General features: G+C 40.9%; 2 protein-coding genes across 3 annotated transcripts; one reads left to right on the forward strand and one right to left on the reverse strand.

The window, feature by feature from the left end:
- Positions 1-2,803: 2,803 nt before the first annotated feature.
- On the forward strand, positions 2,804-22,572 carry LOC139282716 (cytosolic 10-formyltetrahydrofolate dehydrogenase-like). Of its 2 annotated transcripts, XM_070902560.1 has the most exons (22): positions 2,804-2,930; positions 4,317-4,551; positions 4,633-4,798; positions 5,532-5,633; positions 6,153-6,242; positions 7,144-7,281; positions 14,768-14,893; positions 14,983-15,074; positions 15,561-15,708; positions 15,815-15,934; positions 16,126-16,253; positions 16,978-17,128; positions 17,255-17,325; positions 17,680-17,785; positions 18,472-18,559; positions 18,763-18,856; positions 18,949-19,048; positions 19,135-19,233; positions 20,475-20,640; positions 20,749-20,854; positions 20,994-21,193; positions 21,769-22,572. In XM_070902560.1, exons 1-22 carry the CDS (start codon positions 2,804-2,806, stop codon positions 21,822-21,824), a joined length of 2,709 nt encoding a protein of 902 aa, XP_070758661.1. In that variant the 3' UTR covers positions 21,825-22,572. The 2 variants fall into 2 exon arrangements, with proteins under 2 accessions (XP_070758661.1, XP_070758662.1); XM_070902561.1 differs by lacking the exons at positions 4,633-4,798; positions 5,532-5,633 and having other exon boundaries at positions 4,317-4,540; positions 6,177-6,242.
- On the reverse strand, positions 8,823-14,224 carry LOC139282387 (endothelial zinc finger protein induced by tumor necrosis factor alpha-like). Its single transcript, XM_070902072.1, has 5 exons — positions 14,026-14,224; positions 11,486-11,634; positions 10,784-11,140; positions 9,712-9,796; positions 8,823-9,607 (listed from the first exon to the last, which is right to left on the reverse strand). The coding sequence occupies exons 1-5, from the start codon at positions 14,222-14,224 to the stop codon at positions 8,823-8,825; spliced, it is 1,575 nt and encodes a 524-aa protein (XP_070758173.1).
- Positions 22,573-24,096: the final 1,524 nt, after the last annotated feature.

Here is a 24,096-nt window from a genome sequence, read left to right on the forward strand (position 1 = left end):
TAAAACGTCATCTAATTATTAACTTCCAAACTTTGGAGTAATGGCTCAAAAGCAGCAGTCCTACCAAAGAATTTACAGCGTTTACCCCCACTGGAAACGTGACTCACTTTCTGGAGACATTATGAGAGAGGCATTATGCAATCTGTGACAGCCAGGCTCCATTCATGCATGCTCACACACACACACACACACACACACACACACACACACACATGCAGGTGACTGTGTGATGATCCTGACTGAATGCTGTTTTTCTTCAGGTCTGCTGGAGGAGCTGCTGTCATCTAATGAGTTTGCCATGGCTGAGAGAGAGAGAGAGAGAGAGAGAGAGAGCCTGAATCTCACTGTACTCACTGTGATAGAGAGCGAGGGGGGCTTCCCTGAGTCTGCTACACTGATGACAATTCCTGTAAAGCCAAGTGGAAACTGCTCTGACAGTGTGGATAATTTTACAACATCTCTCCTATTGTTGCTTCACTTTTACTCTTTCATTTTCTCCCTCCACTCTTGCTCTCTCGAGCACACACACACACACACACACACATTGTGACACAAGCAATGAGGAAACAGCAGTTAAAGTTCAAATAGTTTTGCAAATGAAAGTCATGTCTTGTCTTGCCTGTTTAAGTTAATAATTAGATGACGTTTCATACTGGGGATGCATACATTATACATTAATATGGGTCAGTCAAAGAAATATGTGACTTTGAGCATTTTTGTTTAGAAACGTTTAGAAAAAGTCAAATTCTCACGGCAGACTTGTTTCAGAGGTTCGACTTTGTTACAAATGCATTCTGTCAGCATGCAGGCAGGTAAGCTGAATGCAATGGCTCAATCTCACTTTCTGTGTTGCACTCAATGTCTGCTACCTTGTTTTGCCGTCACGCAGACTTTGGCCTTCCTGTCCTCTGACCTCCCTCTAACCTAATCAGATTCAACGTCAGTTAGTGAGTTTTTATCATTTCTGTTTAGCTTTACTTTGCGTTCACTTGGAGTGTGCCTGCATGGCCATGGCAGTAATGTAAGTGAAGCCATGTAACAGATTTCCCATTGCACGTGTGTGATGGGTCACAGTATGTGGCATTTAAGCAGTGTCACTTGGATGATTTCATACATTCCTGTTACTCCTTTCAGAGATTTCAAGATTCATTTACACATTTCGCCCTGTGAGAACACTTGCTCACTAAAAAAGTAAAAGTATATTGCAGGGGGAAAAGCACGTAATCAGTCCACATTGTAGTGTTGCAGTGATTTGTCATTGTTTCATTGTGATTGGGTTTACTCAAAGACATTAGCAGCTGATAGGCCGCCCCCCCCCCCCCTGCAGCCTCATGGCCCGTCCTGTCCAATCACTCGGCTTTATTTGCATGTTATGCAATTGGGTGGCCCGCATGTGTGGCTGAGAGGGGGAGGAAATTAAAAGCAACGGTCTCGCTCTGATCGCTCTTTCCAGGCGAGCAGAGGAGCGGTGGGTCTGCAGGCGGGGGTAAGGACACGTACTGTACTGTGTCTTCCTTCTGTTTCATAATTCTTTGCACGATGCATAATGCTTTTAAATGAGAGGGCTGACTGCTGATTGGTCTCCCGCCACACACACACACACACACACACACACACACACACAAACTCACATTGTTTGTATTTGTAATAACAGAAGCTGTTTGTGTTTGCAGCTGCCAACTGTGGAAGATATTAATATTACTTTAATTCCATATTATGGCTGCACGTGACTTCACAAAGTGCGGTTGGGATAATGCGTGAATATTATTGTGAATGTTAGTTTGTGGTTAAACTTTGAACTGTCTGGGAACGTTGTGCCTTCAGTGGGCTGTCAAATCCATTCAACCTCTCCATACTTTTGATTGGTCAACACCGGATGAGCTACACTGAGGGATTTGATTGGTTTGCAGGACCGCAGGCCCCGCCCCTCTCTGTTCAGGGTCAACAAACTGTCGAACAGACAGACATAGTCATGATTACAGAGCACTTTCTGATGAATTTAGAATATGCTGTATAATGGTTGCGTGGTGATGATCATACTAGTGTTTATCTATATGAAGTTATATAAACATAACAGACATAAGAAATCATGTCACTTTGCATGTAGTATTTACTAAGGGATATAAATGTTAAAATCTGTTCCACTACTATACGGGACATCACAATCTTAATCTTGTATGTGCTTTTGATGAAGCATCTGCAACCACCTCTAAAATACCTTTTTTTTAACATAGCTTTTGAATGCTAGTCGTCTACATGTGCACATATTTTCTGCCTGCATCTTATTCTTCAGAACTGTTTCATGCTCATAGTCACACCATTATGAAACCACCACAGAGCCACTCGGTGTGCTCTTTGGAACCTGGTCCCACAGTTAAGACTTTCACATGTTTGCATAAAGTGTGAGTGAGGGTCTTGGGACCCCTGTCTTTTTAGAACCACAGAGATTTACCATGAAAAGCCTGCACAGACATACAGCGCTAACTGAAGCACAGCCTACATGTTCTGTCTTGTCTGCACTTTGCTGAGCGTGTTTTGAAGTCAGTGGTAGAAGTAGTCGTTGTTCATAGCTGCAAAGTACTTGCAAGTATGAAAAAGTATATGCAAGATGAAAACCTTAGCCCAAGAAACCCTCACTTGCTATATAAAATGTATTTTATTCTCTCATGTGACATAATGACATATACTTTGATTGCTTGTACTGATTCCAAACATGTTTTCTGGTTGTCCTTGTGTGTGTGTGTGTGTGTGTGTGTGTGTGTGTGTGTGTTGCCGCTTCTCCAGAACACAGTGAGGTGTGAAGATGAAGATTGCAGTGATTGGTCAGAGTCTGTTCGGCCAGGAGGTTTACAAGGAGCTGAGGAAGGACGGCCACACCATCGTAGGAGTCTTCACCATCCCTGACAAGGATGGCAAGGCTGACCCACTGGGTGAGACCTTTACTGAGTGGGACCTCTAAACTTTTCTTTGCAATAAGTACATAATGGCTGTAGGACCAGTTTGAGTGAAATATTAATGCAAATGCTCCCTTTCCTCTGTCACTGAAGCCTTATTGAGTGTGAGTTTCCAAGCAAAACACGTCATATTTTTGGGCACGCCTGCCGTGAATAGACTCAGGATGGTGCCAAATGAAATTTGGACTCTTCACACCACCGCTTTATCACTTTGTTCCTCTAAAAAAAAAAAAAAAATCAATATAGCTCTATCAAAGTTGCATAGTAATTAGTATTGGCGTCCAAGTGCAGTGTGTCATCACCTGTATGCTATCTTTTATATCTGACAATATCAGATCATCATCTTTATATCAGGACAATCAGCAGTAAAATGTCTATATTTAGATTTACAGCACTTACAGCAGTTCTGATTGGCTATGAGTTAGAAATTCTCCATGACCTAAAAAGTGTGCTTCATTTAAATTTCTAAATGCTGAACTATGATTGGTCAGTGTGAGCTACTTGTGCTTTCTGATGGAGGCAGAGATTGTGTGAAGACAACATGATGCAAGTTGATAAAAGGCACACTGTCCTCCCCTCATTTGTAAAAATCCTACCACAACATTTGCCACTCATCTTAATGAGCTCTCAGCTGGCCTCAGGTCAGTGGTTTCCAAACTTCGTGCTCCCCTTTGGTAGACGAAATGCTTTTGAATCTGACTTCCAGGCTCTCAGGATGCAGAGGGTGAAATTCTGTGGATCTGAAACTGATAATATTCATCCCACAAGTGACACAGCATTGCACAATTCAGCAATAATAACAATGTGGTTGGGTGCGGTCACAAGTGGAAACACAATTTCCACTTATGGCAACAAGGCAACAGTGTCTTCATCACCGTTTCTCGGTGCTCTGGATTCCTCCTGTACATCCTCAAGCATCACTCTGATAGCCACAATCTTTTTAACCAACACCACAGCTTATATACAAAGCTAAACACCTTCCAACATCAAGGTAATTAAGGTCAATTCAGCCAAAGAGACTGTTAATCTATATTATTTCTCATTTATTTCTCCTTGTTAATATTAAAAAAGTTGTGTTTTGAAGCTTTAAAACAGCTGCAGATGTAGGTTTCATCACTTGTACAAACTTGTACATGTACAATTTTCTCTGTTTAATGCCATTAACATTGCTGTTTTATTTTCATAAATTGAAAACCTTTTGGCGTTTTGAACTGTTGGACACTCAAAACAGCTATTTGAATCTGTTACCTCGAGGTCTGATGGGCATTTCTCACTATTCTGATATCTTTAGGTTTTTTGTGTACCTTGGTGACTAAAAACATTTTTGTATGACAGAGTTTGATCATTCTCTTTTTCACACAGCAACTGAGGCAGAGAAGGATGGTGTTGCCGTCTTCAAGTTCCCGCGCTGGCGTGTGAAGGGCCAGGCCATCCCAGAGGTGGTGGCTCAGTACAAGGCCACTGGTGCCGAGCTCAACGTCCTGCCCTTCTGCTCCCAGTTCATCCCCATGGAGGTCATTGACCACCCCAAACACGGCTCCATCATCTACCACCCCTCCCTGCTGCCTCGCCACAGGGGAGCCTCTGCTATCAACTGGTGAGTAATGTACATGTTCAACAGGTTGGTGGTTGGCATGGCGACAAGCCCAGTCTTTTACCTGCTGTCTCTGACACCCAGGACCCTGATCCATGGCGACAAAAAGGGCGGGTTCACAGTGTTCTGGGCTGATGATGGACTGGACACCGGACCAATCCTGCTGCAGAGGGAGTGCGATGTTGAACCCAATGACACAGTCAACACAATCTACAAGAGATTTCTCTTCCCGGAGGGAGTCAAAGGCACAGTAAGTGTAGAGATGGGGGAAGGCACTGTGGGTGGAGAAAACACAGGTGTGTTGATGTGGTGTAGGCTGAGCTAGTTGCTGAAACAAAGTGGAAAAGGTATGGTATACACTATAAAGACATTCCATGCACTCATTGTAATATAGGAGTGTACATGTGGGGTGTAACCACAAAACACACATTTACATTCATGGAAAAGCATTCCAAGCATTCGCTCACCTGCTATTGTTAAACATGGTTTTGTTTGCCTCAGAGGTTTTCAGGCACACACTGCGGTTTAACACATTTTTATATCAAGTGCTGAGTCTGTATAAGGGTGCATTATTTAAGATTGGAATTTTGCGTTTTAGCATCAGCTGCTTGTGTTATTGCAATAGAGTCTTATTAAGAGTCTACATTCAGCATCTGCAAGTATCTTCATCTTACATAATGTACATTTAAAGCTGCATTTTTTCACTGTTTGCAGAAGAAAATCACACACATTTGATATTATTATGGCCTTACAAAGTTATAGCTATATAGCTGACATGTTAGCCAACTATTGCCTGTTTGTACATCCAGCAGACATGGAGCAACATTAGTGTTCATGTGCAGTTGTGTTTCTGCCCACCCAACGAACTGCAGTCAGCCCCCCTCCCCAGTTTCCCAACATAACAAACACTGTGATGGCAAAGTCCACATAGATATCACATGTGTTTTGCTTCAGTGACTTGAACTGCGTTGTTCTGGTTCCAGGTGGAAGCAGTGAGGCTGATTGCAGAAGGGAAGGCACCGAGGATCATCCAGCCACAGGAGGGAGCCACATACGAGTGCATTCAGAAGAAGGACAATTCTAAGGTAATATATGAGGACATCCAAACAGATCGGCCTTCTCTAGTCCACAAAGTGAGTCATCTCTAATAGATACAAGATACAGGTTTTTTGTGTGGATGATTTCTGAGTAGACTTGAGTTGACTTTAAGGGAACAACAAAGACAGAACAGATAAATACTGATTTTAAAGTGAAAGTAGTGCACAGCTACTTTAACGTTTCATTTGACTGTATAATACCTTTCTAACAGTTTCCCATATCGTTTGGATCATCTGATGTTTACATTTGCATATTAATGAGAAAAAGCTTATTTTGTTAAAAATTACTCTTTATTGTAATATTCAAAAAACGATGTTCAAGTGGCTCAAAGTTGACCGGGTATTTTCACCCTGCCCACCTGAATCCTCAGTCTGAATTTGTGAACCTGCAAAAAAACCCCAAAAAACAACAACTAATGAATTCAGATTCATGGTTTTCAAAGTAAAATATTTTTGTATTTCACATCTGAAGACATAGTGTCAACAGATATCTCTGTCTGTTGGCAGATTGACTGGAACCAGTCTGCTGAGGCTCTCCACAACTGGATCAGAGGAAACGACAAAGTGCCCGGTGCCTGGGCAGAGGTAGATGGACAGGTAACTGGACCTCTGTCTGTGCTGAGAGAAGCCAATCATCCATCTCGATAACAGAAGTCATACTTTCTATTGATATCCAATGATATAAGTAAATCCTAAGAACATGAATATTAGATTTTTCATAATTATGCATTGTATACTAGAGTAATGACAGTATTATCTAGTATCTATTGTGATATCATTAAGTAACACACTTTTATAGCTGCTCTGAAAATATTGAAAATTGACATTGTAGACTCAGAAAATGATAGTTTTCATGAACTGTTCTGACTGATTCATATTCCTGGACAGTCTTCTTCTGTTAGGACTGCACTTCTATTAAATGACTAACTCATGTATATCCTTGCAATGGCCAAGAAATTAAGCTCATGAACACTGAAAAGCAGTGAAATTTTTTATCATCATTACAAATTGATGGGAAGAACTTCAAGTCCCTGAAAACATATTTTCTCAATCCTCTTACTGTGAGTGATGGGGTCCTACATAAACAAATGTTTGCTAAAGTCAGAACAGTTTTTGTTATTTAGCATCAAATATTCCGTTCAAATTCCTGTATTTCATGTTTTTCTTTGTGCTCTTCTCACGTGTTTGAAGTGGGATGGACTCACGCACTTCTGTGCACCAATCAGGATTTAGCAACATTGAATCAATCAAATGTGATCAAACCACATCCACACAGTCCTGGTGAAGCAGAGTAGCTGACTTTTTCGGTGTTAAACTCAAAGAGACAATTTTGTCATGACTATTAAATAATTGACGTTTGTTTTCGGGGCTTGAAGTGAGGATTTTTGGCTGCTGTCAAACAAACACGCAAGTATTTCCAATAGCAGTAACAACGGTTGAGTTCTACTAGATATTGTCTTCACCAAAGTTGTGCTGTGTTGTGTCTCTCTTCCTGTAGAAAGTGACTTTCTACGGCTCCACTCTGGTGGACAACGGCACCTCAGCTAACGGTCAGCCCCTGGAGATCCCCGGAGCCAGCCGGCCCGGCATTGTCACCAAGGGGGGCCTGGTGTTGTTTGGCAGTGACGGCAAGGCGGTAAGCCAACTTTTTATACTGGAGACACACTTTTCTTTTCCAAATTGTAAAGTCAAAAGTTCAAAACCAATTACATAAAAATGTGATATAGGAAAAGCAAAAGACGACAGTGATGCATTTTTGCCGCACAGTTTCTTTTGTGCTTTATATTTTCATATTCACAAAGTTGGTTTACAACAGGTTCAAAATATGACGGAACTTTGGCCAAAGAAAAAAAAACTGATCTGTACAATAAATACATATATAAAAAAACAACTTTACAGTACAACATAGGTGTCACTAGTTCACAGACGATGTCCCACAGTTATATATGTTATTATGTTGCACATAAGATTTAGAAAAATGTGTATAAAGCAGAATTTAAAGGGTTGATAGTACCTGAATGAACATAAACAACTTTTTAATAAGTGGTTTTAATGCTGCAGTACAATTCTGGTGGTTCATAATAAATGATATAAATAAAAAATGTAGCCAGAAGTGAACAAAGAGGAAATCGTAGTTATAGAACCTAAATGTCCAGCACATCTGGAGTTCAGTAAGTGGTCTACAATTTCAGAGAGGTGGTACTAAAAATCCCCCAGCATGCCGCTGCTCCTACAGTGTTGTAGTATGGAGAGTCACATGACCTCTGCCTTTGTAGATTACACATAGTACTCCATTGTCTGTCATGTTGATTTTAATCTACAGAGTCTCTACAACAGCTGGTTATTGAACCTCAACACATTTTTGGTGCTGACCAAACTGTGTCTCTAGAGTATCGAAAGCTGTTAAGCACCGAAAGTTGGAATCAATTAGATTCATTATATAATAATTCTTATTCTTAGATCAGATAGTTTCAGATTTAAAGGAATAGTTTGATATCACTCATTTCTGTGCACAAGAGCCAGGAAACGGTTAGCTTAGCATAAAGAATGGAAGCAAGGGTAAGTCATAAAAGTTCAATAATTCACCTGTCAGCACCGCTAAAGCTAACTATTTAATATATTGTACTATTATCTATATATCTATCATTTATCTGTGTACGGATTGAACAAACAAGATAAAACATGTTCATTAGTGAGCTTTAGAAGGGTCTGTAGGTGTATTTTCAAACTTTGAAACAGGCCAGCTTCTTCCCCCTGCTCTCAGTCTTTATGCTAAGCTAAGCTAATCACCTCCTGGCTCCAGCTCTGCACATGAGATCAATCTTCTCATCAAACTCAAGGCAAGAAAGCAAACAAGATGATTTCCCACAATGTCAAACTATTCACTTTTAAAATCATAATTTTGCCAGTGTATTTTGTTTAAGCAAAGTTCTTGTATGGGTATTTATGTTAGACAACATTGAATGTTTGAGAAGTTTGGCTTCATGTGAATTTATTTTTTTTGTAGTGCACTGTAATTAAAATCCTCAAAGCAACGTTTTGAAAAACATTCTGGTATTGCTACCAAAACTACTGACGCTCGTATTGAAAAATGTCAAAAAAACACCTGGCCATATACTCGACTCAAACTTTAGACTACATGCAACATGCATCATTAATGACGCCTGATCTGAACTTCTAGGCAGGGCTCTGACTCGTGAGCAGTTTGACGCCGTGAACTTTTCGCATGTGCCTCTTCATCAGTAGCCTTTCAGTAAATAACTCGTCGCAATCCCCACACTTGTACGGTCTCTCTTCTTTATGTTTGGCCAAAACGTGTTTCCTTAGAGTTGAACCTCTATTGAAGGATTTGTCACAGATGTGACAGCTGAAAGGTTTCTCTCCCGTGTGAGTCCTTATATGTTCTGTCATGTGTCCTTTCAGTTTAAAACACTTGCCACAGAAATGGCAGCTGTAGGGTCTCTCTCCTGTGTGTACTCTCATGTGGTTCTGCAGATTGCTCTGACAGGGTATGTGTTTACCACATATGTGACAGTCAAAGTTTCCCTTGCTGTCATGTGACTTGCTTTCGTGCGTCTTGAGGTGCCATGTAAGCACCGTTTTTTTGGTGAATATGTAGTTGCATATGTGGCAGCGGTATAAGGTGGTACTTGTCTTCTCTTCAGAGTGCTTTAGATCCTCCGCAGGGGTTTGCTTTGTCTCTCTGCTCTCCTCTGCTGCTCTACAGTCCTCTAACTGCTGCACTGTCTTGATGAGTGCTTTTGTCAAGGCGTCCCCATCATCGCTGTCCTCTTCTGAAGGTTGCTCCTCGTTCCCGTTGATCCACAGTTCCTCCTTCTGCTGCTCCTGCTCCTCTTTAATCTGGGAGGGTCCTGGCTCGTCCTGGCACACGCTCAGGCTCCACTCCGGCTGTTTAGGGGGAATCTCCTCTGCGGATGTAGGTGCAGTTGGCTGTTTGGCATCTGCAAAGATGGAAACGGAAATGCATTACACTTGCAGTACACATCGAAGTCGTCAGCGCCAAAAAATAGTGCTCCGATTAAACCATACCCATCAGGAATTTTACCTTTTTTTGAGGTAGTTTTGATCAGCTGCCTCAGAGCCACATCAACTTCATGAAGGGACACACCAGTCAAGAGTAGAAAACTGGTCTACGCAATTCAGAAGAGCCTCAAACTAGGAGGCATTGTCTTGTGTATGTGTGTTACACCAAAACATAACAATGACAATCAATTAGTATTTCATTTTAAAGTGAATTTAAAAGATGCCTGTACTGTTAATCTGGATACATAAAGGTGTGTTGCTTTGTAACCACCTTCGAACATGCAACAGTATACAGGTCTTTCCTAAGTCTCAGAGGCATTAGACCTCTTAAGATTGAAGCCAAATTTTCACCTACTCGACATTTGCTTAAGCAGACGCAAATTTGATTGCTGGGTTGTTTTTGCAGTCTGTGTTTGTTCTTCCCAAACAGCCAAGCTGCCAATTGTTTAGATATTAGCTGTTAGCATTGTACACACCGTGTTTGTGTGACAGCTCACACTATAGATTTATAGTGGAGTCACATATCATGCTGCCTCTAAAATGTACTTCACAACTGGCATATTAGCAATGTGCTGTCAAGGTAACACAAGAATAAGTTAGCAAATGCTGGTCAGTCTTTTATATTAAAGTATGTTCAATCAATCAATCAAACTTTATTTGTTTAGCACCTTTCAGGTTAGTGCAATCCAAACCATGAAGTCACAGTACACTGGTAAAGTGCCCTTGAGATGTATTTTATTAGCATGTGTAGCTTTATACATTTGTCAAAGTCCAACAGTTGTTTAACTATTTGCTTGTTACCTTGAGTGTTTCTGTGTATTTCTACTGAGCATATTACATGTTATATTTGAAGCAGATTGCAATTACAGCAACTGATCAGGAACATCTGAAAAGTACGAGAAGTTGTATTAGTGCAGCGGATTATAAGTGCTAATTAGGTGAAGCATGTCAGCTGCAACTTCAATAAATGCACAATCATAAAAGATAGACCTACAAAGTAGCCATCATCATCAGAAGTCATCAGACTCAGACTAACTTCTGACCTTTACAACAGTAGTCAGCATCAGCGTTGCTACAAAAACAGTATCTCATACAGAGAAGGTGACATCGTGGACCGTCTTCATGTGCTGTTTGAACACAACGAGTAGAGGAAAGCGCTGGCTGCACTGCATGCACTTGAATGGCAGGTTCTCCCTGTGCTTGATCCTGGCGTGTTTACTCATGGTGGAAGATCTGTTGAAGCTTTTCCCACAGATGTAGCAGGTGTAAGGCCTTTCCCCAGTGTGAGTCCTCATATGTTCTTTCATGTGACCTTTCAGTTTGTATTTGTTCCCACAAATGGGACAGGCAAACGGTTTCTCGCCGGTGTGCGCTCTCATGTGGCAGATCATTTGACTCCTGGTGTCTGTTATTCTGCCACAGACAAAGCAGGTGAACGCTATGTTGGTAGACTTTGGTAAACATTGTGTTGCATGAGATGCAAGGTGCAATTTTAACTCGACTTTTTTCAGAAAAGGCTGACAGCAAATATTACAAAAAAACATGTTTTTCTTCTTTGTATATACTGGAGATACTCCAAAGGATGGTAATGGTTGGTCATCTTGTGATAGTATCTCGTATTGTATGTGCCCTCCGACTGTCATGACTTGAGTTAGGCTGTCTGCTGCTTCGTATTCGCTGTGATCTCCAACTGTCCCAACTTGAGTTAGTTTGTCCGGCATCTCATTTTCTTCAAGTTCTCCAACTGTGACAATCTGAGTTAGTGGGTCTGCAATGCTGCTGTACGCTGGACGTACAGGTGTCTCCACAGACCTGGTCCAGGGTTCCGTCGGTTCCTCTTTGAATGGCTCCTTGTTGGCCTCACTGGGAATACATTCCTTCTGTATCTGCTGCTCCTGAGCACAAACGTCCTGTGTCGGTGTGGGCAAATCGATCTGCCTTGAATCTGTAACAGTGGATAGGAAAATGTTTTTGGTAGCAGCTAGAAAAATCACTTCTCTGATCACACATGAACTAGATGTTGGGAAACTTGGGAAATGATCCCCAGCGGTGACGCTCGTCCTAACAGCAGCAGAGAAATAAAACGCAAGTTATGGTTTGACAACCGTGAGTAGAGACTTCAATAAAAATGCACTTGCAGCACACCAAACATTAGAAAACATGCATGAGACGCAAGTGTGATTGACAAGCTTGCATGATTGCACATATGAGCTATTCATAATCTCATAATCAGGCTTAAAAACTGATGTAAGAAACAGAAATGTGTGCAGAACAATACAAGTGAGACTGTAGCTCTTGTGAACTGGTGGAAACTTTCCATATCAATCTATGCTGCACTGTACTGAGAAATGTTCTCAAATAAGCACCTGGATTATTCACAGATAGTGAGCACAAGGTGATAAAAGGACCTTCTCAAATTTACTTTATGAAAGGAATCGAAGTGGTCACTACACAGGAGGTAGTAATCACATAGCAAGGTACCTGAGCAAATGGCTCTAAATGCAACACAGCGCCAACACTCAACATCCACACTTGGAAGGCATTAAACCCCAGTCTGTATACAATACTGCTGCCACATTCCTGGCTGTCTTTATTCCTACTGGTTTAAGGCTGAATTTTGCCTCTCCTTCAATGTGTTACAGTGTATGGAAATTAACAATTCAGCGCTGCTCACACTCATGCTGCGTTCAGGTCATACAGGATAGATGGTAGAGATGAGAAAGATTCCCATGTTAAAGACTTGCAAGTGTTCATGTCATCAAGAGGGTTGTATGATGACACAGTTAGTCGTGTGAGGATTAAGAGAAACCCAAAATTCTGATTACTCTGATGACATGAACATGGCGTAGCCTCGCGTAGGTGGACCCATAATCTTGTAATTCCAAGCTGCAGTTTACTGCTGCTTCCATGCTTTTTGTAGTTTGGGTGCACGAGTGAAACAGGTTGGCTAATTTAAGCTACAGTGTATTTAACACACATTGGATCTCAGACTTTACTTTCTCCCACAATCCAAACTGGCTTTTTATGAGCCAAACCTCACAGAAAATGACTAGGACTTAATGGCCCTAAGTCCACATTCAGTCTGGCTGTACTATAATAACACCAGACAGACACAAGGTCATGGGTTAGAATTACAAGCAGAGATCCAAAATGCAGTTACAGTATGTGGCATCACATCAACATAGTGTTTGAACAAATTCATTAACGCATGCTCACCTTTAACCAAATGTTCACACCATTTTAAAGTTTATTATGAAAATGCATTTAAGCAGCTCCTCCACATGCTTTGCGTGCAACCTTGGATTTTATGTTAACATTAATGGTTGTGCTACTGGTGACTATTAAAGCTTGTCAGCAGTGTTTTATTCAATAAAATAGAAAATAGACAAACCAGTTGGGTAGGATAGGAACATTTAGCTTATGTTTTAGAGTTGGATGTTTAAAACACTGGACCATCATCTCCCTTTTTAAATAGTTTTTTGTTCCTGCTTGAAAAATGGGAGTTTTAGTGTCGCTAGTGGTGACTCAAGGTCATTCGAGTTTAAGATGACCATATTAATGGGCCTGTCCTGAAGTGTTTCTCATACTAACTGCATATCATTTGCAAATTTGCATAATCCATGGGTTCTGACATGACATACATTTTTGAACATAGCTAAAATAAAGCACTTATTTATATTCAGTGAGCCAACTAACCACACCCGCCTACATGTGCCTTCTTCCACCAAACTAAGTGGGGGGAGAACAGAAGTGTCAAATCAAAAAGTTGATTTAATAAAATGGATCAAATGTATGTCGAATTTACCAGTGTATCCTTCAAATATATATATATATATATATATATATATATATATATATATATATATATATATATATATATATGTATGTTCTACAAGTAGTACATATATCCCGACAAATAAAGTCACTCTTAATTGACACATCTACATTTCTAGTAAATTTGGCCAACGTGTTGAGTACCCGAATTAGCATTTAGATGTGCTGAATTTAACATGAAAACAATGTGTTTTCATGTTGCTGCAATGTCTTGCTACGACCAATATTATAATTGTCCTCATAAACATTTGGCATGGCACTACAAAAAACTAATAATAATAAATAAATAAAGTTTTATTTTGAAAATTGAGGGGAAACGTAGCTCTCGATAGATGCCTCCTGTCATTAGCTAGGAAACAGTGGCTAGCTAACATGGCTTGCTAACGTAGCTGAATGTAGCGAATACAAAGTCCATAACTATTGTGGTTTAGTTAGTTAATGGCTAATTATAATGTTAGCTAACTGACCGACGGTAAGATGCAGTGGAAACAGAGAAACACACCTGCCCTGTGCAGCCTTATCTCTGGTTTGTAGACCAAATCCAGCAGCCGCTGCAGCCTCTGGTTCTCCAGCTGTGTTCGGTACACCTCCTCCTGGTAGTCTATTATTGTCTTCTCCACGAATCCATAGATGTCTACCGCAGCTGCAGTTAACCTTTCCGTCAGAAAGACGTTGAATGACTGAAGCGTAGCGTTAGCCATCTCCCAGCCTGACTGTTAGCTCTCTGTGTGCTGTGTGTACTGTACTGTGCACCAGCCTTTGCCAAGGATGCAATATGTCATACCGCCACCTACTGTAACGGACTTTGTATAACTGTTCTGCTAAAAATGCTTGGACAGATGTCAAGACATTTATTACCATTATTACCATATTCACATATTTTATAATCAATTCCCACATTAGGCTAATCAGCCTAAAGTTTATTTAGGTTTTCAGGCATTCATAACCTTTTGGGGTACAAACTGATTTACCATATCAACTCAGGACAGACGCACATTTCCTGCAGGTCCTTAAAATGTATTAAAATGACCCTGCACAAATGTCAGCACACTGAAAGGTGACAGATAAGAATGTTTCCATTAATTCTAAAATACAGTGTCAGATGACTTGTGATGTTTCCTTTTGACTCCCATTTGACATATTTCTTTATACACAGACTGAGACTATACCACTGCCAATCTAATGTTAGCTTTATCTAAGCTTATTCAGTCATTATGATCATGTCATGCTCTCTTTCTCTGCAGCTGTTGGTGAAGAATCTTCAGTTTGAGGATGGGAAGATGATTGCTGCAGCACAGTACTTTCGCTCAGGGAGCAGTGCTGCTGTGGAGCTCACAGAGGAGGAGAAATCCTTTGCTGAACAGATGAGGGTAGGGCCTCCTCTTTCCAGTTGCCACTGAAATGCTTATTTGTTCACTAAAAATGTCCCATGCTGACTTTTGACAATGCTCCCTCACAGGCAGTGTGGCAGAGCATTCTGACTAATGCCAGTCACATCGAAGACTCCACTGATTTCTTCAAGTCTGGTGCGGCTTCCATGGATGTGGTCAGGTAATGGAAAAAGGGTGAAAGATAAATGTATCACCTTAATTAGAATTTATCTAGTTTATCTGGCACCCTGCAGTCATTTAGGAGACTCTCCCGCCAGAAGCTGTGTCCAATTGTGAAAATAATAATAATAATATCTAGACTACCATATTCACAAGCATCCAAAAGCAATGATGGCAAAGGTTTGAGACTGTATGCTGACAAAATCAAATCAAATACATACATGCAACCATGTACATGTAAGTTCATTGTAACATAATTTATCTCTGCACTGAACAGTAATGCAGTAATGCACTTTCAAGCCTGCACTGAAGCTTGCAGGCATGAAAGGTGAAATGTTTTTACAGAAGCGTCTTCAAAATGAATGACATTCCCATTGGCCACTGCTACGCAGTTGAGGCTATTAACTAGTTAAATGTATTTAGGGTCATTGTACCAAGAAATCCCAGTTAATAGATGTTCTTTCTTCCTCTCTCCTCCCGTCTTCAGGCTTGTGGAGGAGGTGAAGCTTCGGGCCAGTAGCTGCCAGCTGCAGAATGAGGATGTCTACATGAACACCACTTTCCAGGATTTCATCCAGATGTGTGTCAGGAAGCTCCGAGGGGAGGACGACGAAGAGGAACTGGTCGTTGACTACGTAAGTGCATTAGTTTAATCTGCTGTTTCTGGCTGGTATTTGCTACTGATTGGCCCGGGGAAGGTGACAAGTTGACTGTTGTCTTGTGCACTGTTTAATTCCTCAGGTGGAGAAGAACATCAACAACATGACCATAAAGATGCCACATCAGCTGTTCATTAATGGAGAGTTTGTTGATGCAGAGGGAGGAAAGACCTACAGGACCATCAACCCCACTGATGGCACGGTAAGGACGAAAAGACGTAGATTATGAGTTCTAGCTATAGCACATTATCCCATGTAAACTCATTAAACACCATTGTTATATTTTCAAGGCCAATTTTTGTGTTCACCTGAGTTCTCTTGCCTCTGGTTGGAGTACCACTGTTATTTCTGCTGGCTTTGTGATTTTATGTCATGAATCCGTCTGTCCTGCAGGCCATCTGTGACGTGTCTCTGGCCCAGATAAGTGACGTGGACACGGCAGTGGCTGCTGCTAAGGAGGCCTTTGAAGAGGGAGAGTGGGGCAAGATGAACCCCAGAGACAGAGGCAGACTCATCTACAAGTCAGTGCACTTGTTCTTACTAAACTTAACTCTGCAGCTTTAAGCTTAAAGGGAAATTCTGGTGTTTTTAAACCTGGGCCCTATTTTTCATAAATTTCTGTGTTTAACCAGAAACACTGTTGTCTCCCTGCAACAACTCCACCCTCTCATGAGATCTCAGAGCGAGACTTTCTAGTTGATCAAAAAGGATCTTACTCTTTAACAAAAAGATCTATCTTGGAAGGGATCCTTTCCATGATGTTGTCAGACACTTAGAATAACAACCTGAGCCTGTCACTGGCAAAAACAAGCACTTCTAGTGGACATACTTTTGACGAGCACAGTTGCCCTCAGGGATTACATATTCTTTTTGTATAGAAAAATAACTGTTTGTTTATAAGAAAATTCCACAGGGCACCTTCAAGGTGTCTGGGTATATAATCTGAATGGACACCTGCCAGCCAATCAGAAACATGCACTTTCCGTGGCTGTATAGGATTAACTAAAGGTAACTTTAAAGGGATCTTTGCTTCAATAATACTACCAGGGAACATTATTGAAAGGTCAAAGTTACTTTTTTGTTTCATACTATTTTCTTTGCGTTTATTTTCACGACTAGCCCCAATGTACTCAGCTGTGTATTGTGGTCATTCTGTGCTACTGGGCAAAGAAAAAATAACCACATTTTCAAGCATGATCCATGATGTCTGTGACATCTGTGTCTCTTTTGCTTCCCCACCCACAGGCTGGCTGACCTGATGGAGGAGCACCAGGAGGAGCTAGCCACCATCGAATCCATTGACTCCGGAGCTGTTTACACTCTGGCACTAAAGACTCATGTGGGCATGTCCATCCAGACCTTCCGCTACTTCGCTGGCTGGTGTGACAAAATCCAAGTAAGCCTTGAGGCCAGCGGTCACTCTTAAAATGATATAAAATGTTGGTGATTGGTACCACCAGATGATAGTAGTACATGGCTAAACAGCAATGGAATATGGATAAATGATGTCCTATTTTCACAGGGCAGCACCATCCCCATCAACCAGGCCCGGCCCAATCGTAACCTCACCTTCACCAAGAAGGAACCAATAGGGTGAGAGGTGGACGAGTGGACTTACATGTCTGTATGGTTAAACTCACACACATATGTGGCACAAGTAGCCAATTATGACATTGCATGTTATTTGTGATTATAGCACAGTATGCATTTCTCCATGCAAATCAATAAAGATATAATAAATATCACTCACCTAATTTTTATGTCCTCCGTAAATAAATTGAATAAATGTTAATCAGAAGCAAAAAAACACCTAAAACATATGAGCACTTACGGTTATTGCTTTGAATCACAGAGTCATCCTAATGTTTTTTCCCATATTACATGAATAAATACAGTTGCAGACAGGCACTGAGCATGCCAAAAAATCCTCCATTTCTTTCTGCTCAGAGTGTGTGCCATCGTGATTCCCTGGAACTACCCTCTGATGATGCTGGCCTGGAAGACAGCAGCCTGCCTGGCAGCTGGAAACACAGTAGTCCTCAAACCTGCTCAGGTCAGCCTCCACACTGGCAGCTGCACTCTGTCCATACAAGACTAAATGAAAATGGCTGTGTAGTCTGCAGATACACTGTCGAGTGGATGGACACGAGACTGAATGTCTACAGCCATGCAAGAGGCTCTGTGAGGCTGTGCTTAGGGCTAAATGCTAGCATCGGCACGCTAACATGCTGATGTTGTAACGGTATAATCTTTACCATGTTCACTATCTTAGTTAAGCGTTTTAGCATGCTAATATTCGCTAATTAGCACTAAACACAAAGCACAGCTGAGGCTGATGGAGATGAAAAGTCAGATGATCCCCAAAGTCATTAGAATTCTATCCAAATGTCATGGCAATCCATCCAATAGATGTCAAGACATTTCACTCAAAACCATAAATGTGAACATCATGGTGTCACTAGAAGAAAAGTCATCGTCATCTGCTAACCATGACTGTCTCAACCAATCTTTGTGCTAATTTATCTATTAGATGTTGAGATATTTCACAGGATAAGTAAAAACTTTGACCTGCTGGTGGTGCTAGAGGTAAAGTCAGGATCACCTAAGTCACTAGGATTCATCCTCTGGGGATCATGAATGTCTGTAGTCCATCCCATAGTTATTGAGACTGACAGACCAACATTGCCATCCCTAGAGCCCCGCTGCTAGCGTGGCTAAAAACAAGCCATTTGTTTCCAGGTGACTCCTCTGACGGCACTGAAGTTTGCTGAGTTGGCAGCAAGGGCGGGGCTGCCCAAAGGAGTGATTAATATTCTGCCTGGATCAGGTAGGAACACACACAAGTACATTTAAATAAAAACTAAAATACAGTGTTTTATGTTCGTTGTGTTTTTTTAAAGATCATCTTTGAATACCAGCAGCTCATCAAGCGCATAAAAGGAACTGGCTTCCTCGTCAAGCATCACATGAGCCTGAGGTTGACTAATGAAGCTTTGTGAGTTGTTGTTAAACTCATCCTTCCCTTCTTAGGTGCTCTGGTGGGTCAGCGTCTTTCTGACCATCCTGACGTCCGTAAACTGGGCTTCACGGGTTCCACTGAAATTGGTAAACACATCATGAAGAGGTGAGAGGTAAAGCAGCACATTTATAAAATTCTATCCAAACAAAATGTACCATTGCTGCTCATCTTTGTGTATCTGTGTTCTCCATCTGAAGCTGTGCAGTCAGTAACGTGAAGAAAGTTTCTCTGGAGCTCGGAGGAAAGTCCCCTCTCATCATCTTCAGTGACTGTGACATGGACAAGGCTGTGCGCATGGTGAGTGCACTCATGTTTTTTTGTCATTTTGCATACGTTTCATATAGCTGCAGAGGCAAAACCACAGTGTCATCTGCGTATTTCAGGGCATGAGCTCAGTGTTCTTCAACAAGGGAGAGAACTGCATCGCAGCTGGCAGACTGTTTGTGGAAGACACCATTCATGACCAGTTTGTGAAAAAAGTGGTATGTGTCTTTTTATCTCACGCAGCTGATGTTTCTCGACACATTTTCTAGAACGACATGAGATGGACAGAATGTGATGATAAAATATGGTTAGTTTAGCTTGTTAGCTGATTGCAATTTTAAATTGTTAAAATTCCCCAAATGCCCATTTAAGGCACATATATAAAGTTGAATTAAATACTTTTGGGTGATCAGCTTTTATATATATTTTTTGTTTACAGAGGTAGCATCATTTTATTTCTTTCTGTTTATGATCTTTTCATTTTATGCTTTTGCAAAGTGTTGGATATAAGCTAAAGTCTAATGCTGGTGATTGAGACCACTGGCACAGGTACATGCGACGAATTATGAATACGGGCACAGCTGAGCATAATGCTTGTGCGTAATGACCGCTGCTCTGGCATTGTTTTGCCTACTACTTTTGCCGTTCTTGTAGAACAGACATCAGTATTCATATGCAAACAGGGTTACAGGGTAACTCTTTACTTTAACTCCCTCTATGTAGCATTCATACCCAGTATATAAACAATAAGTACATGTTCATAACACATTGTAATGTAGTTGTAAGCAAATATAACGATATTTTTACATGTGTTCATTAAACATTTGTCAACAATTATAGCCTTTTCTATCAAACATCTATAACTGGTGATGAATAATATATAAAACAATATAACATCATTTAAAATTTACAATCATGTAGACATGTTGAGCATAAAGGTTTATTGACCATTGTGACAAAACATTTATTCAATTTCTACCTACTAGATTTCTTCTGGAGACAACTAATAGATAAATAAATACTTAATAATAATTATTATTACCATGACTATAATAAATAAATGCTTCATATTTCATATCCGTGAACATTTTTCATATAAACCTTCATTTACAATTACTTTGTATTATTATTATTGTCAGTCATTCATCTGTTATAGGTGCTTATAACTGCTTATAACTACATTATAGTGTTATAATTTACTAATTGTTTGTAAACTGCTTATAAATGCTGAATAGATATTAAAGTGGTTATTTCCAGACATAGATCAGCTGTACTGAGCCAGCATTACTGTAGCTTAGAGGACAAGAGGACTAACACTAGACTGAAAGTAAAATAGGTTTGAAATACTGAAATGAGAGATTTTGTGAATTAAAAGATTTCTTTTTGCATCTGAACTTTAATGAGGTTTTTCAGCCTACAGTATGTGTTGTCCCAAAGATTTGGATGTCTTTCCTCTCAGGTTGAGGAGGTCAAGAAGATGAAGATCGGCGATCCACTGGACCGCTCCACAGACCACGGCCCTCAGAACCACAAAGCCCACCTAGACAAACTGGTGGAGTATTGTCAGACCGGTGTCAAGGAGGGAGCCACTCTGGTCTGCGGTGGCAAACAGGTGCAGCGACCAGGTGAGGCGGTTTGAACAATGTAGTTAGTCTCAGACATCAACCAGCCTGCGTGCTCCACCTCTGTTATGACAGATGATGCAGTTGGACTTGTTACATGTGCACTTTCAGGTTTTTTCTTTGAACCCACGGTGTTCACTGATGTGCAAGACCACATGTACATCGCTATAGAGGAGTCGTTCGGCCCTGTCATGATCATTTCCAAGTTCAAGGGCGGGTAAGGCTAACTCAAGACTACTTCACGCCTCCAAATGACTCATATTCCCATTTTGCCACATCACAAGACTTACCCTCTTTCTTCACCCCTCTTTTCTGCTGTTTCTCCCTCCTGCCTGTCCTCCTTTCGACTGCCTCAGTGAGGTGGACGAGGTCCTGAGGAGGGCCAACGCTACAGAGTACGGCCTGGCGTCGGGTGTTTTCACACGGGACATCAGCAAAGCTCTGTACGTCAGCGAAAAGCTCAACGCCGGAACGGTTTTTGTGAACACCTACAACAAGACTGATGTGGCCTCGCCTTTCGGTGGCTTCAAACAGTCTGGCTTTGGCAAAGATTTGGGTAAGAAAAGCTGCTGAATTCACTGTGTAGCTATAGTTCTTTTATTCATGTATTTTAAAGTCAAGATGAAATGAAAAAATCCTTTCCTTTTAGATCACATATCTGGTCATATTGTGCTCCTTTTTAACAATGTATGCCAAAAACTAAATACAAAAAATCAATTTCTTTGTATTCTTAAATCAAAATCTAATCATGTTTTCTTCCTGTAAAACAAAATATGAAGTGTGCCCGAACCAGCTTCAACCAACCAATTAATTTCACACATCCACCCATCAATCAATTTTCAACTTTTAGTGGCACAGAGCTAAGATTCATTCGTAAGCTAGCTAGCTAGCAACGGCATGGTACATCTGTGTGTCTTTGAATGTTCAAATCAAATTCCTCCCAAAGTTATGTCCCATCTGCTCATCCTGTTTCACTCGGAAATATGTCACGATATGGAAGCTATCCATCAGCTTAAGTCATCCCTGCATTTCCTTGGTGGTTCTCATCCTGCCGCAGAATTTGCACATAGTACTCAAGTTTGTGGTGATCAATATCCGTACTTACTGTCAGTGTCTCCGTCACTCCAACAGGACAAGAGGCTCTCAACGAATACCTGAAGACAAAGGCAGTGACCATCGAGTATTAAATCCCAGAAGCAGCCAGAGGCAGTGATGTATGTGTGGACACTGACGGAGGAGGGACATGTGGAGGGATACATGGAGGTCATGTGGATGGTGGAGTGATGTCATCTCAACAAAAGAGTTGTTCTCTCATTAGTGACTACCGACTGTAATGCTGTATGAGCCTTAACGTGCTGATTGATCACAGTAACATGTTTAGTTTGTCTAACACATGAATGTTCAGTCCTCACACTAACACACCTCTGAGCCATGTTGTAGTTTTGTAGTATTGCTCTATGCAAATGAATTATGTTTCTAGGTAGCCCATGTGACTTCTGAGACTGTTTTGTAATCATGTGATTAAGTTACAAAATAGGGATATTTTTAACAGATTGCATTAATTTCTAATATGGCTTACATTAGGTCAGAAAAGAAATGTAACATAGCATAACGACAATTTTGGGCTATCAATGAAAACTGCTGAGCACCCCACTGCCTCGGACCTCTCTCTTCCTGTTGTGTTGGTACATCTTGTACCTCTTGTGATGCAGCTTAACTTGGATGAACCCAGCACTGTCATGCTGTAACATAAGCAGTATGTACGTATGCAGGGAAAATGATTTGTTCATACAAACTGCTCATGTAAACTCTAGATTCTAAAACTTGAATCATGTTATTACACAAAGGGAGGCTTATTCCTTATGGCCCTTCAGGTGAGGAGTAATGTTAATGAGTTACAAGCAATCTGAAACAAACAAACAAACTGAATTTGTTACATCCTTTTCTTTAACCTACTTACTTTAAAAACTAAAAAAAAACATCCCATGACTGTACTCTTGATTTCATCACCTCAAGCACACTTGGATCTCCTCTGTGTCAATCATGTCTTCTCTGTTTCAGTGGTTTTCCTCTGGATTTTCTTCAACAGGGCTTTTTTTCATGAGCTGATGGTTGTGTGTCTGCTTTGGACACATGGGTGGCATGAAAACTGTTAATTTCTTTTTTTTGATTTCTGCCCCCCAGGCGCCAGAGCAACCTTCTACTTAAGTAAACTGTTAATCAGGAAACAGAGTAACAGTTTGACTATTTGACTGTATGATGTTCAAGTCACTACCAACACACCCATGGTGAAGAGCTGCCTACCCCATTTTTAGCATGCTGGGAAATAAGAATCTACAAATAGACACAAAGCGCCTGAAGGGATCCCAACCAATCATCTCTAAGCTTCCCCCCATGATGTTTCTGTAATATTTGGAGAAGAGCTTCGAAATAACAACTGGTACCATTAATGTGGATAGTCAGCTCCGTATTTGGCTGCAAAACCAACTCCCTGTGCAGCTTTACTGCATGTGGATATAATAACCTGTCACACACACTGACAGGTGTCTAAACGCACTGTGGACTTCAAGTGCAATAAAAACAATGGATGCTGTGCAGGTGTTCAAAAACATCCATGAAATATAAACAGCAATGGAGAGATTTTTTTTTTCTTTGTCAGTCATACAGGCATGAAGAGACGGAGGAATGTGTCACGTTGGAATAAAAATCTGAAATCAGAATCTGACGATCAATAAAAGCTGTCTGCTCAGGTAAAAAGATGCAAAAATGTGACATTTTTGACAAACGTTCACGCAAACCTGACCGTGCTCTGCTCATTCGCTGCAGAGAAATGTCACAGTCGACCAAATTTGGTTGGATTCATACATTTCACGCTCACTTGTTCATTAAGCCTATCCTCCCATGCCTGCGACAGCACAAAGCAGTGGAACATGATTAGATACCGTCACAAAAGACGAGCTTTGGAAATGTTTCTGGGTAAAATGGCGTTAGCCCTGGTCTCATTCTGCGCCAGTTTGACAGCATACATAATCAGGATTAACTTTAGCATGATGGGGGGGGGGGGGGTCGGAAGAACCTCACGCACATGAAGCCCTTTTGTTTCCACGTTAAATAGAAGTCCTTTAGTCCAGATGTGTGTCCATGAATATCCAGTTAAAAACAGACATCTGAATACTACATAATGTATGCCCAAGATTTTGTGCTTTCAAAATCTACGTTATTGTAATGTGCATGCAGGCATCTTAGCTTCCACATGTATGGTAAGAGAAAGTTAATGATATGTCCTACTTTGTATTGGATGTGTGGCAGATAAATGGAGCATTATTTCTCCTCATACATCCCCATTATAGTGATGACTGCTTGATTTCTGCATTATTTAAAAGGTTTTTCATGGGGAGTATTACACAGTCTCATGGAGAAACAATGTTTTAATATCTTAGTATAAGTGCAGAGAACTAA

The sequence above is a fragment of the Enoplosus armatus genome, chromosome 3, assembly GCF_043641665.1.
Source record: "Enoplosus armatus isolate fEnoArm2 chromosome 3, fEnoArm2.hap1, whole genome shotgun sequence".
Lineage (NCBI taxonomy): Eukaryota > Metazoa > Chordata > Actinopteri > Centrarchiformes > Enoplosidae > Enoplosus > Enoplosus armatus.

What these genes read in the sequence shown, in the direction of transcription:
- LOC139282387 (XM_070902072.1), bottom strand. Translation starts at nt 14,224, where the DNA reads ATGGCTAACGCTACGCTTCAGTCATTCAACGTCTTTCTGACGGAAAGG. An exon ending in TCCACGATGTCACCTTCTCT is followed by an intron (nt 9,797 to 10,783) that starts GTATGAGATACT and finishes TGAATTGCGTAG; the next exon opens with ACCAGTTTTCTACTCTTGAC. An exon ending in CAAAACTACCTCAAAAAAAG is followed by an intron (nt 9,608 to 9,711) that starts GTAAAATTCCTG and finishes CCATCTTTGCAG; the next exon opens with ATGCCAAACAGCCAACTGCA.
- LOC139282716 (XM_070902560.1), top strand. Translation starts at nt 2,804, where the DNA reads ATGAAGATTGCAGTGATTGGTCAGAGTCTGTTCGGCCAGGAGGTTTAC. An exon ending in AGGAACTGGTCGTTGACTAC is followed by an intron (nt 15,709 to 15,814) that starts GTAAGTGCATTA and finishes TTAATTCCTCAG; the next exon opens with GTGGAGAAGAACATCAACAA. An exon ending in CAAACAGGTGCAGCGACCAG is followed by an intron (nt 20,641 to 20,748) that starts GTGAGGCGGTTT and finishes GTGCACTTTCAG; the next exon opens with GTTTTTTCTTTGAACCCACG.